We start from the raw sequence: 19,557 nt of genomic DNA, 5'->3' as shown, positions 1-19,557 counted from the left end.
ATCGAAAGCAGAAGCGGGGCTAGCAACCAAGCTAAAAGCTAATCCTCAGAGAACGCCGCTTCCTTCCATCCTGCGTTCTAATGTCCACTCCCTGGAGAACAAACTGGACTACCTGAAGCTGGATTTAAATGCAAGACAGGAGATGAGGGCGGCGGTGTTTGCATATACACCAATAACAACTGGTGCAACAACGGTGAGCTGGTCTCATGTCACTGATCTCCTGATGTAGAACTACTGACTACAAAATGCAGACATTTTTCTTCCCTGATCTGTTATAACTTTTGGCAGTTTATAAAACTTCACGTTTTTCACGGTCTGACCGATTATTACAGCCAAAAACACGGCAATAGTCCATCATTTCCTCTCAAAATTCGGGATTTGCTCGTTTGTGTGCTGTTTGTAAACCGACTGCTTATCTCCAAAATGGCAACTTCGGAGTTGATGACACGCCGTGAAAACCCTCTATGAATAACTAATAATGGTGCTAATTGCTTTCTTTGCTAAATTTTATGCATTACTGAATGACTAAATGACTGAATTTACATGCATTAAAATAAGCCATTTAATGAGAGATAGTCAATAATTTTTTTCTTCATAATAGTTGCTTCTAAAACTTTAAATTTGATTCGTGAAAAGCAAAGGAATGCAGTCAACATTACAAAAATTGTGACACAATGTGACAGTAACTGCTGACAGGTCAGGGTGTCCACACAGTGTGAGAAATCTACTCCATCATCATCATCATCATCATCATCATCATCATCGTGTCCATTCAAACGCTAAGGATCAAGCTGCTTAAGTCAAGCCTGCTGACATCACAGGAGGAAATGACATAAGATCTTAAGTGGAGTAATCTGCACTTATCTCAGCAGAGGTTTACCTGAAAACCAATAAATGACACACAAGGCTAAAAGTGGTGTCTCAATTGAAAATAGAGGGGAACACAGGAAATGACACGTACAGGAAGCTGACTCTGGCTGGTGACATTACTTCTTCTGAGTTGTGTTCCCGCCAAGCTCCAAATTTCCCATCTAAATAAATACAGAGAAACTCAATTATCTGTTTCTAATGTTACACTGGCACCGCCTTCCATTTATGGTGAAAAAGAGACAATTCCACAATATTGTTTAAATTTCAGGTTTGGTTTTTGGAATAATAACAAATGCACATGACTTGATTTTATACAAATGCTTTATTGATGTAAACTCCAGCATCTATTTAACCACCATGTATGGGAAAGAAAGGCCAAAAGAGGGTTTAACATTAGGTAAACAAATAAGGCACATTTCACCTGCATTTCAACTGTCCTGTGAAACATTTTAAAAGTGACTTTATATAAACTTTGACTTTAGTTAAATTTGTACGAGCTGTAAACGGCAGAAACTTTTTAATGATTGGTCTGGTTTTTGAAAAAATAATGTGCAAAAAATAATATATACATATATATGTAGCAGGTGATTGTTTGGGCTGTAAATCATAATTTAAAAAAATGCAATAAGGTGCTTTTCCCCCTTTTCTCTCTTTGGTGATGTGACTTACATTTCAAACAGTTGAAATCCTACTGATAAACAACTATGGAATTGGCTGTGTGTGTTTTTTAAATGTTGGCTGTGTGTGTTTTTTAAATGTTGGCTGTGTGTGCACCCTGAGAGATGAAGCTAGAGTCCCGACCTTTGGTGCAGATAAAACCTTCCTTAAAGATCACGTGGAGGAAGTGTTTGAAGGGAAATGAAGGACTCCTCTCCTCTGGACCCTCGTTTCTACTTCTGAATGCCCAGGCCTTCACGCATGTACTCGTACACCACGTAGCTGATGCTCACTGCTGGGAGAACCTTCATGAAATTGGGCAGAATGCCTCGGTAAAGTCCAAAGAAGCCGTCTTTCTTCAGGATATTCTTCACCAGTTTAGTCATGGGCAGCTGCTCAGAGCCCTCCACAGAAGCTGGGGGAGGAGAAACGTTTGAAAAGACTAAAATGTATTTTTTGAAATCATGTAAAAATCAACACATTAAAAAAAACTTTTAGCGTATCAAAGGTTTACTTTTAAAAAGAGCTAAAAAATAACAGTACAATGTACATTTTGGAATTGTTACAATACGATGAAGCTTTGAGTGTGTCAGGATGAAATCAAAAGTTGTTAAAAGGGTAAGAGAAGGTAACAAAAAAATTAAAAAGGTAATTTTAATCAATCAAAGATAATAAAATATTAAAATATATTTTTCAAACTAAATGATCAAAATCATGTTTTTTTTTTTTTTTAAACTCAAATCCAAAGAAGACTAAAATGGATTTTTGAAGTAGTGTAAAAATCAACGCATTAAAAACTTTCAGTGTACCAAAGGTTTACTTTTAAAAAAACCTACGTTTTTTTTTTTTTTTTTTTTTTTTTTTTTTAAATCAAAAACAAAAATCTTTTATTTAGCCATTAAAGTGAAAATGTCACATTTTTGGAAGAAAAATAATAGGTTTTCATTCAGGAAGACAAAGAAAACAAGAGAAGAAAAATAAATCTGAATATTTCCTTCATTAAAAGTTGAACATTACGTCATCACAAAAAGCAACTATTCATGAGTGGAGCTAAAGAAGAACAGGACAAAATGTGTAATTCTAACAATACATTGGCACTTTGAGTCTGTCAGGATGAAATTAAAAGTTTGTAAAACTCTGAAAAAAAAAAAAACAAGGAAAGAAACAGAGTTTCTCCATTTTTTTAATTTTGTATTTTCTGTTTTAAGAAGGTAACTACTTTTTTAAAAGGTAAATCAATTAAATAAAAATAAGAAGATATTTAAATATATTTTTCAAAGCAAATTGCCAAAATCATTTTTTTTGTTTTTTTTTTTTAACTGAAAATCAAAATTTAAAAGGGTCTTTTCACTTTTACGAGTATTACTTTGGGGAATAAATGTAACTGTAAAATGCCGTTTGCATGTAAACACGTGTGTAAATATAGGAAATTGCACTTGTATGATTATAGCAGATTCAGTCTTTGTGTAAAACTGCCTCGGCTGGATTTATGCTTCATTCCAACAGGTCTGACTTGTTGATTTTTACGATTGTTTTTTACACTATCAGAAGAAAAGAGATTGTTGTTCTGATTCATTCTTTCTAGAAACTATCCTGTTTTTTTCTCTTATTTCGTAGCATTAGCTAAAACTTATTTGTTTCAATTATAACTATCAGGCAACCCTTTCTAGACAGGGCTTTGTATCTTCTCTGCTGTGTGAAAGTGAGAGCTGCAGTTTAATCAAAAGCAATTCCAAGAATGAAACACGACCTGTTTGTAAACCACAAAACCTCCAGAACAACTGATGATGATTTTAGCTCAACTGCTACTTTACAGCCTGAACACATTTAGCCCTAAACATTTTTTAATTATATTGTTTTGTTACTATAACTCCTCTTCCTGATGGCACTCAGTAAAATATTGGTTAAAACAAAAAAAAAGCTGCTGTTGAAATGAACTCAATCACATTAGGTTTTGAACATGAATGTGTTCAACACATTTAATTATGAAGGATTTTTGTTTAAGTTATGTGCACGAATATTAAAAAGCTTGTATTTTAATGAAAAGATCAATGAGCTTATATTTTGGTATTTCTGTTGAATTTGCATAGTAACTAAATACTTAGTTTCAACCGTGACATTTAGATTTAAAGTTTAGGATTTACATTTCATTTCTATATTTAGCATTTAGATTTAATTTTTATATTTAACATTTGGAATTTATATTTAACATTTATGATTTACATTTAACTTTTATGATTTACATTAAATTTTTATATTTAACATTTAGCATTTATATTTAACATTTAAATTTAGCATTTATATTTAACATTTAAATTTAACATTTATATTTAACATTTATATTTAACATTTATATTTAACATTTCACATTTAGATTTAACATTTTGATTCATTATCTGTAAATTTGGTTTGTTGCTAAATGGGTTTTTTTCTCTTTTTTTTTTACAATCGTCACCTCATAATTATCATTATTTTTGATTGATATGAAAAAGTTTTTGAAAGTAAATTTTTTACTATATATACTTTTATTCATTCGTAGATTTAATTTGTTTGACCTCACCTAGTGTGGTATTTTACATTTAAACATTTGATATTTTCATTTACTAAAGAAAGAGTTTACAAACTGAGCTAACAAATGTCTGTCCATGCTTTACATAATTAACTTTGTCACTACCTTGTGCTTGCATACGGGTTCGGACCAGAGCCAGAGGATAGCTGGCCAGCTGCCCACAGGTGCTGGACAGAGTCCCACATCCCAGTAGAACCAGGATCCCTGGGTTGGCTGTGTCTTTGCAATAACGAGACAACCACATGTTCTTCAAGCTCTGAGAACAAAGGACAAATAAAGCTGATACTCCACATTTCAGGGTTTTCTTGTACTTAAAGCCATCCAAAGTGTATTTCTCGTACCTCATACACAGCCAGGTCTATCCCGGCGTAGGGAATAATACCCAGAATGTTGGGGATGTAACCTTTATAGAACGCCTTCACTCCTTCCTTCTTCATGATTTTTTTGGCACAGTCGAACATTCCTGAATACTGTCCGGTTTTCCGCAGAGTCAGACGTGTTTTCAGGACCTGGCAACACAGATCATGATTGACTTTACTATTCTTTTGTTAAAACTTATTTATTGTTTTATTTGTATTATTTACAATGTACTAGACGTCACAGTTACTCACTTGTATTTGAGACTTACTTTGGGTACTTATTTCTAATTTATCTACATGTATATATATATAAAATTTTCTTATGCGTGTGTATCTATATACATTATTATTACTATTATATTTACTCTTTTTTTCTATTGTTACTATTTACCATTTATGGTATTTGATTATTATTTCTGTCAGAGACAATGTTCTACTGTTCTTGTTGTTTGACTCTCGTTTCAGGGCCTTGGATTTAATTTTACCGTAAAAAAATAAAATAAAGATGTTCAATATGTGTATTATATTTGTGTTTACCATTGTATTGCCAAACAAATAATAATAATAAAACAAAACAAAAAAAACACAAAACTTTTTTTTCTTGACTCTCATGACTCCAACATGTTCCTGTGGTTCAATTGTTTAACTAAACTGTGTTTTCATCAATTTAGGGTAAAAATGTTTGTCTCTTTGTGGTTGTTTGATGTTGAAGTCCCAAAGCGACGTCTGTTCTCACCTCCATGGGATAGATGGCCGTCTGTGCTGTGGCTCCTGCTAAAGAACCTGCTAAGAACCTCTCATGGGTTCTGATCTTCCCAGGATCACTGGCCAGCATTTGCTTGTACTGGAAACACACCAAGAATTATTGGATCTGATCTGATCTGCTTTGATCTGATCTGATCGCCTCTTATACCTTTTCATAGGCCATGAATTTAATGGCAGTCTCAGGGGCTATCTTCAGAACGTTGGTACCGTTTCCTCTCCATAAAGACGCCACCCCTCCTTCTTTAATCATATCTTTAAATCCACCAACCAGGCTGATCTCATTGCTCTTAGAGGCGTGTACCTGTAAAGGTGAAAGAGAGGAGTGGTTATCCAAGTGTTGGGGTTTTCTCACAGGTTTCTTTACCAGATTACACAACAAACGGTATTAACCCTCTGGGGCAGACAGACGCGACAGTGCGTCCTGATCACATGATCGTTTTACAGAGCCAATAGCAGAAAAGCGCAGCGTCCTTGGATCGCTGTTTCAACCCGTGTTGAAAGTACGGATGTCAAACTACAAACCAGTCTTTAAATCATGTTGATAGGCCAAAGAAAAATGGAGTTATGAGGGAAAATGTGCCTGTGTTTTTCTGTGACATTTTATTAAGCTGTCCGTGCAGGAAAACCGCTGCAGAGCACTTGAAAGTGAAAGTGCTGTGCAGCAAGAAAGAACCACGCTGAAACGTGACATTATCGGTTTTTCCTATTGGTTGAGAAATAGAAGGCCATTGTCCAATCATAATGTCCACATATAGCGGGAATTTTGTTTTCAAGTGACAGGTCAACAGAGACGGAGAAAGAGAGGGCGAGTTGAGAGATTTGAGATTACAGTAATTATTACTGTGATTTGACTGTTTAGTTAGTGTGTAGTGAGTGAGATTGGAGTGTAGTGTCTAGTATATTTGTTTATTGTTTTATATCAACACACTGAGGTACAAATAATTTGTCTTTCCCTTTATTTGTGATTCATACTTTTTTGTAAATAGTTGTACAAAATCGCCTGAGACATTGCTTGCATTTCACTGTAAATAGCTATATATAACTGTGTTTTTTTATTTATCTGTATACAAGTTTTTGAATTGTATAGTTTAGATTTGCTATACAAGCAATAAAAATGAGTCGTTAAAAATGTTTGTGACTTTTATAGTAAAAAAAAACTAACTTTTTCCCACTCGAATTTGAGTTTTTATAGTGGTTTTAGATCCACTGTGTTAACAGTATGCTATATTAAAGAAAATACTTCATAGTCACAATTGGGAGGTTCTCCTGAAAAAAATGACACCAAACATGCAATGTTTATGGATTTCCTTATACGAAATATAAAGGTGAAATCAAACGCAATGAAAAAACAGCAAAAATGCCTTAGAGGGTTAACCCAATCAGACGAGTCATTACCTGCAGAAAGACTTTCATTCGGTCCAACGGAGCAGTTCCTGTTCGGGACACGGCACCAGCCATGGCCCCCGCTGACAGCTGCCTCCACCACACACCAGTGGTTTTCTCCTCCTCTGTGAACTCGTCAGGGATGGTGAGGCTGTCACCGATATCCAAAGCCTGAAGAAACACCATGGGGTCAAATCACCGGCCAAGAAATTACACTTTTTTTTACTGTCAGTAGTAAGGCTGCACGATTTTAGTTCAGAACAAAATCCCGATTTTTTTTTACTTTGAAAACTAAATTTTTTTTTCCCCCTAAAAAAAAAAAGACACGAGATTTTCAATTCTTATTTTCTTTTAATTGAAAAAGAAAATCCACATTTGTTCATGTTCATTAAAAACCCTAACTAATTATTTTGTATCATTCAATTTACACATTTACTCCGTTACATGTACTTGAGTGTTTTTTTTTTTTTATATATAAATTGTTATTTTGCAGAAAACTTTCACTCTTACTCAAGTAAATTTGTGAGAAAATACATGTACTTTTAGTAGTAGTAGTTTTTTTAGAACACATTTAGAACATGTTTTCAGAGATCTTGTACATTACAATAAATAAACAAAAAACATGTACTTTAAGTATTTTAAGAGCTAAGTGATTCCTGACGGAAGGGGTTTTGGCTGAAGTCAAGACTTACTGTATACTGCTTAACCCCATTTACAACTGTGACACTTTGGGCTACATGCATGTCATTACATCCATTTGTTTATAAATAAATTCAGACAAGCTCAGATGCTGCTCTCTGTCAGAGACATTATCAACCAATCACAGAAGCAGCACCGCAGCAGGAGGGCGCTGTAGCCCCGCCCCTTCCACGGCCTCCCTTCACCCTACTGTAGTTCAAGAAATACTGGCGTCTCCTCCAGAAAATGTGCATTTACACCCCGTTTGCCTTTCAAACGTCATGTAATGCACTCCCTACTTTGTCAGCCCAAAACGGCAGAAATCTACACTTTTAAGAATTCCACTTACACGTGATGGTAAGGCTCAAGATATAAAAGCTAACCATCTAATATGGAGTGAGTTAAAATATATATACAATACATTAACACTATGAGTACTGCTGCACAACCCACCTCTGTTGGTAGCCTATTGCCTGTTAACTATAAACCTACTTTTAGTTTTAGTTTTAGTTTAGTTTAGTTTATTTGCTTATTTGAGCAGTTAAAGTTCTGCTCAAAAGGAGTGGGCCGAAGCAAGAGCTTATAAGCGCCCACCCCCGAAATCATTACAATGAAAATAACATATCACATAGTACAAGGGAACAAATTACAAGGAATAAAGTACAAGAGCATAGGAACACAGCATGCACACAACACACAACATATCAGTTTGTGATTTAACCTTAGAGATTATCAATGATACATTTAGCACATCATATTTTGATTGTGATTTTACCTCTTTAGCAAAAAAGAACCTGTTAAACATCAAAGTGGCTGTTATACCATGGACTACACTTACAGAGCACTGTTTGAAATGTTCACATATTTATCTGTATTTGTATTTATCAATTTCCACAACGGTTTAGTGCAGTGGTTCCCAGCCTTTTTTGGGTCATGACCCCATTTTTATATTACAAATTTCTGGTGACCCCAGAGACTTTTTTTTCCTCTAAAATTATTTTTTGTTCATGTTTGTTATACTGTGTTTACAAAATACAGAGAAGTAAGGATTAGGGCACAATGTGATGATTCAGATATTCTTATACTGCATTTTATTTGAACTAGATTTTTATTGAAGAAAATGAAAGTATATAATACAGTTGTTTGAGATTGCGCGTGGTGTTTAAATTTGAAAAATAATAATTTAATAATAACATTTAAGCTTTTTGGTTCTTCCTGCACTGTATTGCTGTGATATTATGTATTGTTCCAAATAAATAAAATTACAAAAAACATTTTGTAATATAAATTTAATCAGTAACTTATTTTATCATTACTAGACCACAGGTGACAGGTGACCACAAGATTGAAAAACCATGGTTTAGTGGCTGTCCTATAAGAACCATGGTCAAGCATGGAGCACTAACTGAGGTTCTAAATGACCAGGACTGAAACTTGGTAAAGTTAATGTTGCCATTGGATCTGTAGCTCATTGTGTTGAGGACTTGTAGTTTTCATTACCTACTGAACATCTAAAGGCCCAAGGAGGAGCAGGTCGGCTCCTGAGCTGCATCAATGCCATCGGCAGCAATAGTTGCATAACCTCAGGTAAGATCAGTTACATCACTAAATACTTTTTACCTTTCCAGGTAATTTGAAATCTAAAATGTTTCGCCCGATGTGAAAAACACTCTCTGATGCTCATTGAAAGGTTGACAGTTGGATAATTATTGGATTACAAGGAATTTGTGGCTTTCCATCACCATGGACACAGCCAAAATCAAACCAACACAGATTGCATTCTTTAGCAGCTAAAATAAAAAAGCACATATGTATATTATGTATTCATATTGGTTTGTCATATCTAAAGCACATAGGTCAAACTCAACTCAAGGCCCGCGGGCCAAGTTTAGCCCACCAGAGCATCTAGTCCGGCCCAAAGAAGATTTTGCCGAAAGTAAATTATCACAAATTATCCCACAGAATTCTGGCAAAGTACATTGCAAATTTCGAGAAAATTTGTTGCAAAATCAAGGAATTTTCACTAATTGCTTAACATTCAGGATTTTGTTTGAATTTGTTACTTTTTCATTCACAAAAACATGGATTTTTCTGGTCCGGTCCACTTGAGGTTAAACTGGGTCGTATGTGGACCGTGAAGTAAAATGAGTTTGACACCACTGATCTAAAGTAACATGTCCACACCCTGTAAAACTCCATCTTTGGGTCAGATTTTTATGAGAAAAAAATGCATCAATAATAAAATATTCAAAAAAGTCACATATCACTGTCTAGTAAACTCTTAGAGAAGACAAACAACAGGGACTACTGATCATTTAATCAGCAAATAAGACCTACCATGTCCAACTCTACCTCCGAGATCCCCCCATAATCTTCAAAGTCAAGGAAAAGCCAGTTTGCATGATAGTGGTGCTGCTGAGGCTGCAGCAGAGCCATCGCCATGTCCACGTTTAAAAAGGTCCACAAGTCAAGTAAAAGAAAAGTCTCTAAATCTGACAATCACTCTGAAAGACTCCAGTCCGTAGAACAATCATCGTTCTGTACATGGTTGTGGAGAAAGTGAGGCTGACATGGTGTTCAAAGCCAAACGCTGATTAGACAAAGTTGTCATTGGTCTCTGAACTCAGCTGCTTAACTCTCACCCTGTCCTGTCTCTGCTCTGGACTCATTCCCTCTGAACTCATCCTGTTCCCAACCCCAGTGAGGAGTTAATCCACCTGTGGATCAGACTGGAATTAGCTCATCTTTGTCACTCTTAGACGCCACAGGTTAATATAACCTCCTGTGTTGAGCAGAGACAAAGATTAAAACAGTGAATAAAACAAGTAGAATCTGTCTGTGAGTCCACATGAAAAACAGTAAACTTACTCTTACTCAGCGACTAAAGCAGGGCTGTCAAACTCATTTTAGTTCAGGGGTCAAATGCGGAGCAGTTTATCTTAAATGGGCCGGAAAAATTAGTAATTTAATCATTATTTATAATAAATTATAAAATATTGTACGGCACTGATAATATTAAAGAAATACGCAACAGACATCAATCCCTGCAGGATCTTTTTCTTTTTTTTACCCATTTTTATGTCTTTTTGGGACAATTTGTGGAATATTTACAGATTTAATTCACAAAAGAGTTCTTTCAACAATTTAAAATGATATATGACTGCCATCATGTGAGTTTCATTGACTGTGTGTATAATTTTGGAGATACCTACAACTGAATTAGTTAGTCATTTACTGTACGCAATGATTCACGTTTTTCTGACTTTTATGCTTTCTGCTGCGAATTGGATGCTCTAAAGCAGCGTTTCTCAAATGGCGGTACGTGTACCCCTAGGAGTACGTGATGGCACCAGAAATTCTTGATATCAAAATGGGGTAACAATCTAAAAAAGGTTGGAAACCACTGCACTAAATACAGTTTCTTTCCACTTATTTACAAAATGAGATTCTTTCAAATGTGTTTTTTCACTAATTAATTCCATCATTCTGCTCTATAGTTGTTGTTAAATAGTTTTCTTAGAAAAATGTTGTAGCTGGACAAAGGGGGTACATGGATTCAGAAACAAGCAAAAGGGGGTTGAGCCAAAAAACTTTGAGAATCACTGCTCTAAAGGGCCAGATTTGGCCCCTGGACCGTGAGTTTGACACGTGTGGAGTAGAGGGTTACTTCCTCACATCACCAAAGTCTGCACAAACCTTTCCTAACAAGTTTTAAGTGAAACATTCAAAAGCTACACCATCCTTAGTCTCCTCTCTAATTCTCACCCCTCTACTCTGGTAATGAATGAATCTACTCTCCTGACGTAGATACGTTAATCTGCTTTCTAATCCGGTATTACCGACGCAGTCATGGATGACACACCTCCTCCCTGTGCGTGGCGGTTTTTAGATCCAGGTCTGGGACTGCCAAAGGACACAGACCAAGGACAGTTTTTTTTTTACCCGTGATGTAACTTTTTATCTATAATTGTACTGAAATCTACAAACCTCTTTGTAGCAAACAAATATTTTGCAATTCTTTTTTAATCATGTCGAGTTTCCATCAGAGGAAGAGAGTCTTCTCACACTATGAGTGGTATTAATCGTGGTAACCTGTCAAATATCTGCTTGAATCTAAAACTCCATTGGCTTCAAATGATTTTTTTTAAAAGTTTGCCGTATTAAAAATCATTGTTCTGGAAAAATTGAACGCTCACCATCAATGAATATAAAATCCACATTAAAGCACTTCATGATGACTGGATGCTCAATATGAAGTGGATAAAAGACAATTAAAGGACAGGAGAACCCAATACATATAAAAATCCCTAATGTTTCTTTTTTTTAGCTCATTTTACTTTAAGTTTACTTTATTTTTTAGATGAAGCTGGACTGCTTGAACTAGTATTTATCATTAAATAATGTTTAAACAGTAATTAAAGTAATTTATTAATGTTTTCCTGTCTTTGTGTCCCTGCTTTGAATAGTTTTACAGATTAGCTTCATTTTTTAATGTGCCCTTACCTGCCTCAATCATTGTAGCATTTTATATATAGACTTTTACAATAAATGTGAAAATGATTGAAATATCATAGAAGAAAAATATCAATATTTTATGGTGTTTTAAGGTATTTTAAAGAAAAGCAATAAAGTTTTCTTTTCACATTTTTGGGTTTCTAAAAGTCAAAATTTAAAATGAAAGTGCAGGGAATGTTTATTAGTTTGCAAGAAAAAAAACCAGTCCCTTCCATATGGAAACTATGAATTCCCAGTTTGGTTGGTGTGTCACAGCATCCTCTTACCGTGGTGTGCTTCCAGTAGCGGATGATCTCCTGCAGGTTGGTGGCGGGGTTAAACAGGAAGTGCTCTCTCCATTCATTCCAGTCCAGAGTCATGGTGCCATCCACATCAATACTGTACAAAGACACAGAGGGTTGCTTTTCTCTACAGCTGAATTTAAAGTTTATTCTAGATTTGGTAATCGCTCTATCTAATTAGATCCCAGCATCTTAACTAATTCACTGCCATTGACACATATATACGTCATTTCACATCCAACCGCTTACTGCCAATGATGTAGTTGTACGTTAATTGTGTTTTTCAACAGGGGTTGCTAGGAGACACTGTGGTGGAGGTCTTCTGTGAATATCAGCCTTGTACTATGATGTAGTGACCAACTGGTGCCATGTAGGTGGCAGCAGTGCACCTTTGAAGGATAGATCACCGGGGAGAGAAAAAGAGTTTGACGTGCATAATTTAGAACCATGGAAGGAAATCAGAAAGACTGTGCATGCTTTATGTCTAGTCATGTTGACTTTATTTAGCAAAGCTTTGTAACTTTTTATGAGTTTTCTTTATAACCCATAAATGTTCTGTTCTCATTACTTCCCCTAAGTTGGTGTCAGTGACTCACTCCTCCTCTTCTCTGTTTCTGACTCACTGTCACACACATCCTGCTTTGCTTTCCTTTTTTTGTGCTGCTTTGCATCTGCAACATCAATGCCATTCATTTAAGTGAGTAAACCGGCGTCATCATGAAACCAAGAACTTCAAGTGTATGCTTTAAACAGGAGTTTACCTTGTTGTACATATCTATAAGTTTATATGTAGGTCAGATATCGAGTTTAACCATTTTCTCAATTCTCAACATTAGAGGATAACAATAATTACATAACATCAAACACAATAAATCCATAAAGATTTGTTATCCATTCAGAAGCTCCTACAAAACAGGTACACGGACGGTAATTACCATTTCTGAATTCTAAATTTAGAACATGGTTTACAGCATTTGTTAAGTAAACCATCTTTAAATCTTTATAAACTTCATAAATGCTGCTGTTATTGGGGTTCTATTGTTTTGGATATTGTTGTATTATTATTGTATATATTCTATTTATATTTTCGGTGTTTTTTTACATACATTCTTTTATACTATAATTCATTAATATTAATAATGGCTTGGAATTATAAAGTTTTTTGCCCAGGGACACGACAATGACTTGGATAGAGTGGGATTCAAACCTCCAACCCTTCGGCTATGGGACAACCCACTCTACCACTGAGCCACGGTCACCCATTACTCTATTTATAATTTAAGACCTTAACTGAGAACTTTATTTCATTATGTACAAGGTATGCACATAATGACAATTAAAAATAATTGAATCCATTGTGCATAATAAGAACCAACATGATACAGATTAGAAAATGATGCGTAAGTTGAAATGAGTTTTGTTTGAATATGGTAATTAGGTGGGCATTTTAGGCAGATATTGGCTGACGTTAGTAGATTAAATTCTTGAAAAATAACAGAAAAACTGTTACATCCCTCACAGGGGCTTCTACCTTCAAATGGAAAATCAGGCTGCACTCTTTCTCCAGTATTTACCTTTTATCAGTAAAGTAAGTTCAAAAAATGTAAAAAATAATACCTTTGAAGGATTTTCCCAGCATCTTCTTTTGTGATATTCAGCCCCAGATCTTCAAGTGACTGCTTGATCTCCATCGAGTCTATTTTACCTAGGGACGAAAAAAAAACAAAGATTTGAATCATATAATATTTACATTTAATTATAAACCTCCAATATTTGTTTTTAAATGGCACAGATGTACTGTATATGAATTTGAGGTAACAACATTAACCCTGTACCATCATTGTTCTTGTCCAAACTCTTGAAGGTGATCCGCAGCTTCTTCTCGTGCTCCTTCAGGTATTTGGTGAACTCATTGAAGTCGAGTCCTTCATCTTTGTCCTGATCTCCAGAGGACACTATTTTCTAGGAGGAAGTCAGAAAACAGCCATTAAAAACAGCTTTCCTGATGTTTGCCACCTAGAGGCCACCTAGAGGCAACTACAGTAACTCTCAGTGACGTCATGATGACAGTAGAAGGCAAGTGAGGACAGACAGAAACAGCAGCTGATCACGGTAAAGTTCACTGTTCAGGAGTGAGTTCTGGCTTCAATTGTACAAAAACACTAACGTTTCATCTGATATGTGTTGATACATAATGTAGTCCAACTTTTTGACTCCTCCACAGCCAGATTTTGCATAAATAGATACTTTTAAAGGTTTTATTAACACTTTATCAAAGTAAACAAGAGTTTAAAAGCCTTTAAAATGCATAAATGTGTCCAGAATGTGGTGATTTCTCATATTAGACTAACAAAAAAAAAAAAAAAAAAAAAATCAGGAAGTAATTTAAATGCACCCACAGCTTTTTCTTGGACACTTGTGCAATGAAAATGATAAAGAAAAAAAAAGGACAAACACCCTATTTTCAAATCACAAAAACAATGTAAACGTATGTTTTAGTTAGATCAAATATATGATGATGAAAATAAAATCTTAGAGAAGTATCTCTCACTTACTGCTGTTGTTTAATATTAGCTACTAGGTTTGCCTTAGTGATAGATGCTAAATTTGTGTAACGGGCAATGATATCATAGAAATAAATACAATTCTTAAATGGTCTTCACTCTTTAAATCTCAACTGTTTGAAATGGCACACTCCGTACTATACGCTACAAACTCAATGAGTTATACAATATACACATATATAAGTATGGTTAGGAGGATTAGGATGATGACCGTTCCCACTGAAGTATACTTCCAAGTTTACCAAGATGCATTTCAAACGTACGCCACACTGAGGCTAAATATATCTGTTAATTTGCCACCTTTAAATGTTCTGAAAACATTTTAAATGAGAAAGTGACCAAGTAGAATATCAACATGTGGTCATTTGATCCATAAAACTCACAAAAACACATTTCATGCCGACATTTCAGAGATTTTTGGAGACCCACCATTGTGCTACTGACAAAACTTCCAGTAACTTCAAAACAAGACCCCTATTTACAAGAGTTTAAAAAAAAAATTCTCGCATACTCAATCTTTCCATACTATCAATGTAAATGCACTACATACTCATTTTGACATCAGATTTAATATGAGTAGTATGTTGGCATACCATTTTGAACACAGCTCATGAATGCGTTACATTTCCATTTCTCATTTCTATAACATGTGTAAGATACGACACTTTGTGTTGAAATCTTTCGAGAACAGGTTTTAATCAGTTTGAATATTCAACTGTGATAAAGCTGCTGACTCAAGTCAAGCTTATGTCAACAAAAGTGCATCCAAGCCCAAAAGGTAAATATTAAACAATGCTACTGTGCGTCTAAGCTAACATTAAACTGTGAAACAACCAAGCTTGGCATTCTGCGATCATTTCAATACAAATTAAACATTATTTCCTTGGAGATTACTGAAGAATTAACTCTCAGGTAATGGCTTGCAGTGTGTAATATTAGCTCTAAATTACAATGTGAGCCTTTGCTATATTTAGATTTAGAAATTAGTGATTTAAGAGGACTTAAAAACACCAGCTGCATCTCGTCAACACTAATTATACAGACACAGTGGGTGTGTGCAGCAAAGAACTTAATAGTTTCAGAGTCGTTTAGAGAGACAGTTGTGACATCCACGTTCACGCCAATGGGACAGTTTTTTTTTTTTTGTTTTTTTTTTCAATAGCAATGGCAGTTTATAGAGCCTCACAATAGTTCCTGGAAGTGAGCAGTTGACTATTGCAGAGCAACGGAGCTAGAGCGGAGTAGACAGTTTGTGATGTACTTTTGAACGGTAAGACCTTTAAATAATCATTATTAATATTATCAGCGTATATAAACCAATTACCGTGTGCATTAAAGCATGTTAGTGGATTATTATTAATAACATATATTGCGTACACACATACATAAGACAGTGTTCTGTATGAATATTGTAAATCATTCCAGTTATTGATGACAAATTTCCAAAAATCCCAGTTATGTCTCTCGGAATCAATGGATTCGAATTGCCCGCCAATAACTTCCGGGAACTATCTGAGTCTACATGAACAACGTGACGGTCAAGCATTTCAAACTTTCGTTGTTGCAAATTTCTCTCAATACATATTCATGAACATTTAAGAAAATATGTGAGATTGTAGCCTTTTCTCATTTTCATCTCTTGTCCCTTGGCAGGATGATGTAAAACATAAACAAATAAAATATATCTTGTTAAAAAAAGTTTATAGCTACACAGGTAAACCAACAATTACAGTGTCTAAAATTCCTGATCGTGCTGGTTATTGCTCATGACCAAAGGTACTATTATGAATTGCTTTCCTGTTGTGAGCCTTATAATAAACTCACTAATGATTGTGTGGAATGTGTGTGTTTGATTAGCAGAGGTGGGACAGAGTAAAAGTTCACCTGCAGCATAAACTTTGACTCACTTTCATACACAGTAAAACTCACCTGTGAGTCTTCTTTACCATGATATGCCTGCAGCTATTTTTTACAGAATAACCAGATTTTTTTAAACGCCTGACTGTCAAAACAAGTGTGATTTATTTGGTTTAAAAGAAAAAGTAAAATATAGAATCAACAAGATTCTGTTTGTATGTTTTTTATGCCATTTTCTTGCTTTGTGGTTATTTTGGAGTCATTCTTGTGCATTTTTTAAGTCAGTTCGTATCAGTTTGTATCATTTCCTCTAAATTTCTGTGTTGTTTTATGTGGAATTTTGTATATTTTTCTGTCATTCTGTGTATATTAATTGTTGCTATGTTAAGAGTCACTTTGCTTATTTTTGTTGTCGTTTTGTGCATTTTTCTGTAATGTTTCTGCATATATGTAGTCATCATAATGTAATTTTGTGTAATTATGCTGTTGGTTTGTGTATTTCAGTGTTTTTTTTTTTGGGGTATATTTGTTCTTGAGTGTTTTTTAGCTGAGCTGTTAGATGCAGGCCGATTTAATCCAATTACTCTTTTTTTTTTCCTGATATCAGATTGATATCCTTATTAAATATCAGGTTAGACTTACACTTTAGCATTTTATTTGTAGTATTATTTGCTTCATTTCAGTGAAACTGAGACATAAAAAGCTTCTTCAAGGTTGTTTTTGTTTTGAAAAGTTTAATTTGATGACTTGCCTTTCTGACACCCAGAGGTGAAAGTAATGGATTACCAGTAATCATGTTACTGTAATTGAGTAGCTTTTCCTTATGCTTTTTTGAGTATATGACCAACCAGATTAATACTCAATACTATACTTAAAGACAATTAATTTTGTTTATAAGAATTGTACATTCTGACAAACCTTTTATTTTATACAGATGCCTTTGTGGGATAATAATAGATATTGATATCGGTCCAATATCAGCCAGAAAACGAATCGGACTGCATCTAAAATCACTGCTCCAGCACTTCTATCCATAGGTGACTGTGGTTCACACTCCAACAAAGTTCTCTGTTTGAGTAACGTCACTAGATCAAGCATTTTCTAACATTCCACACTACAAAATAAGTAATAAAAGTATGGATGATTTGTGCTGATTTCGAATCGGATCAATATCGGTATCGTATCGGAAGTTAAAAATGTATCTGGACATCCCTAAAAAATAAATTAAGTTCCAATTGTGCAAGATTTAGTCTTTTACTTTTTAAGTTTATACATGAGATGTTCACTGTACGCAAGGGAACCATGGCAAAATGTATTACCAACAAAAGTAACTAGTAACTTTTACTTTGAGTACAATTTAATTGAACTACTTTTTACTTATGAGTGACTTACTTTAATTTAAGTAGATTTTCAATCAAGTAACATTACTTCTACTTCAGTAGAATATAATATCAGTAATTTTTACACCTCTGCTGACAACAATGAACTTGTTCATCAAACACACGTGACAGTAGGTCTTTAATCACAGAGTGGAGACTTCACTATTAATAATGTGGTCATATTATATCTGTCTGCACAGCCAGCTGATAGGAATAAAGGGGCGTGGCTTTGGATGTTAGCAGAGTTTGTCTGACCCTGTTCCAGCTGTGTGCTATTAAATCATTGTTTTTTTTTGTGTGTATTTTTAATTTATTTTTTATTTTTTTACCTGTGCTGCTCCTTTCCCAGCTCTCATGCCCATTGCAGCCATCCCTGCCTTCAGCTCGGACACATCCACCTTTCCGTCCTTGTTCGTGTCCAGCTTAGAGAACAGCTCTTCGTACACGTTGGCCGGGTCTTCGGCGCACCGACAGTCGGTGAAAATCATCTTCCTCACTATGTGATACATCACAGTTTCCAACCGCAGGACGACGGAGGCCCCAGACGCTGCAGTGCGGCTCTATTCGGTACTGCGTGGTAAATTTACCAGGAAAGAAGACCAGGATGGAGGAAAGCACAGAGAAAAAGTCCACGAGTTGAAGAAGTATCAACAAAGTAGGTTTACAGACGCACTGACCTACTGACTGTCTGTGGATGAAGTAGCGCTGGTAGCTCAGGGCTGGGTGAGGAGGAGGAGGAGGAGGAAGGTGGAGAGACCTCCTACTTTACTGCTGCACATAAACACACACTTCCCGGACACACCCTTTACCAACACGCACGCACGCACGCACACACAAACTATTTTTTTTATTTCGTCTTGGCTTGAGACGTCACACCACGCGCGCGCGCCCTTAAACAGACAAGATGTAACATTTTCTGAATAATTTATTTTTTGGGAGGCTGTTTTTTTCTGTTTTTCTGATTGTTTTTTTTTTTTTTTCTTCCTGAGTATTTGTTTTTCTGACCTAAAAAAATAAAATAAAATTGTCCGAAAAACAGAAGAAAAAAAGATAAACAGTGAGATCTGTTTTCTCTAAAAGAGTAATTTTTTTCTGTCATTTGTAGTAATTTTTTTTTTTGTTTTTCGTGCAATCTTTTTTTTTCCTGTCTGATAAAAACAAAAAAAATCTGTCCGAAAAACAGGAACATTTTGAAAGAATAACACAAAAAAATTACTCCAAAAAAACGAAGAAAAAAAAAAAAAGTCGGAAACAAAAAAAAACAAAACAAAAATGTTTTCTTCATATACAATGCAGTGCAGTATAAAAGTTTTTATATGCTCAAAATAACATGGTAACACAGGCCACCTGTGTAACCTGATTGGATGCCTCAGGGGCCGCCCCAGGTACCATAACTGGCAGGTAAATGCAGGCTGAGTAAAGAAAAGTGACATTCCATCATTCACACCTACTTAAGGAAACAGATCTTCATTTAGTCATAATTGGAATCCCTCTGCATTACTGTACCTGCGCAACCTCCGTCCTCACTTTATTTCAACACTAGTGCAAACCTGTCAAACGGTTTGTTCATGTTCTAAATTAAAACGTAAACACCCTTTGTAACAGGAGGAAAGAGGAACCACTTCTATATTAAATTGTTTTTTCTCCTTCTTTTAGGAGACGATCCTGAGGCTTTGCTCT

At 35.2% G+C, this 19,557-nt stretch overlaps 1 protein-coding gene across 1 annotated transcript; it reads right to left on the bottom strand.

Annotated features, from left to right (window-relative positions):
• Window positions 1-1,173: 1,173 nt before the first annotated feature.
• slc25a24 (solute carrier family 25 member 24) lies at window positions 1,174-18,649 on the bottom strand. Its single transcript, XM_028445211.1, has 10 exons — window positions 18,207-18,649; window positions 13,913-14,039; window positions 13,695-13,782; window positions 12,063-12,174; window positions 6,616-6,774; window positions 5,369-5,521; window positions 5,192-5,299; window positions 4,438-4,605; window positions 4,202-4,352; window positions 1,174-1,942 (listed from the first exon to the last, which is right to left on the bottom strand). The coding sequence occupies exons 1-10, from the start codon at window positions 18,384-18,386 to the stop codon at window positions 1,761-1,763; spliced, it is 1,428 nt and encodes a 475-aa protein (XP_028301012.1). The 5' UTR covers window positions 18,387-18,649; the 3' UTR covers window positions 1,174-1,760.
• Between the last annotated feature and the right edge of the window lie 908 nt (window positions 18,650-19,557).

Source organism: Gouania willdenowi, chromosome 4 (assembly GCF_900634775.1).
Source record: "Gouania willdenowi chromosome 4, fGouWil2.1, whole genome shotgun sequence".
Taxonomy (NCBI): Eukaryota; Metazoa; Chordata; class Actinopteri; order Blenniiformes; family Gobiesocidae; genus Gouania; species Gouania willdenowi.
The sequence above is the reverse complement of the archived record's forward strand: the minus strand, read 5'-3'. Positions and strand labels throughout refer to the sequence as shown.

Excerpts from the sequence above, each read along its gene's own strand:
- slc25a24 (XM_028445211.1), bottom strand. The coding sequence starts at position 18,386 with ATGTATCACATAGTGAGGAAGATGATTTTCACCGACTGTCGGTGCGCC. Across the intron at positions 6,775-12,062 it reads GCTACTGGAAGCACACCACG|GCTTTGGATATCGGTGACAG; the intron begins GTAAGAGGATGC and ends GTGTTTCTTCAG. Across the intron at positions 1,943-4,201 it reads AACCCGTATGCAAGCACAAG|CTTCTGTGGAGGGCTCTGAG; the intron begins GTAGTGACAAAG and ends CTCCTCCCCCAG.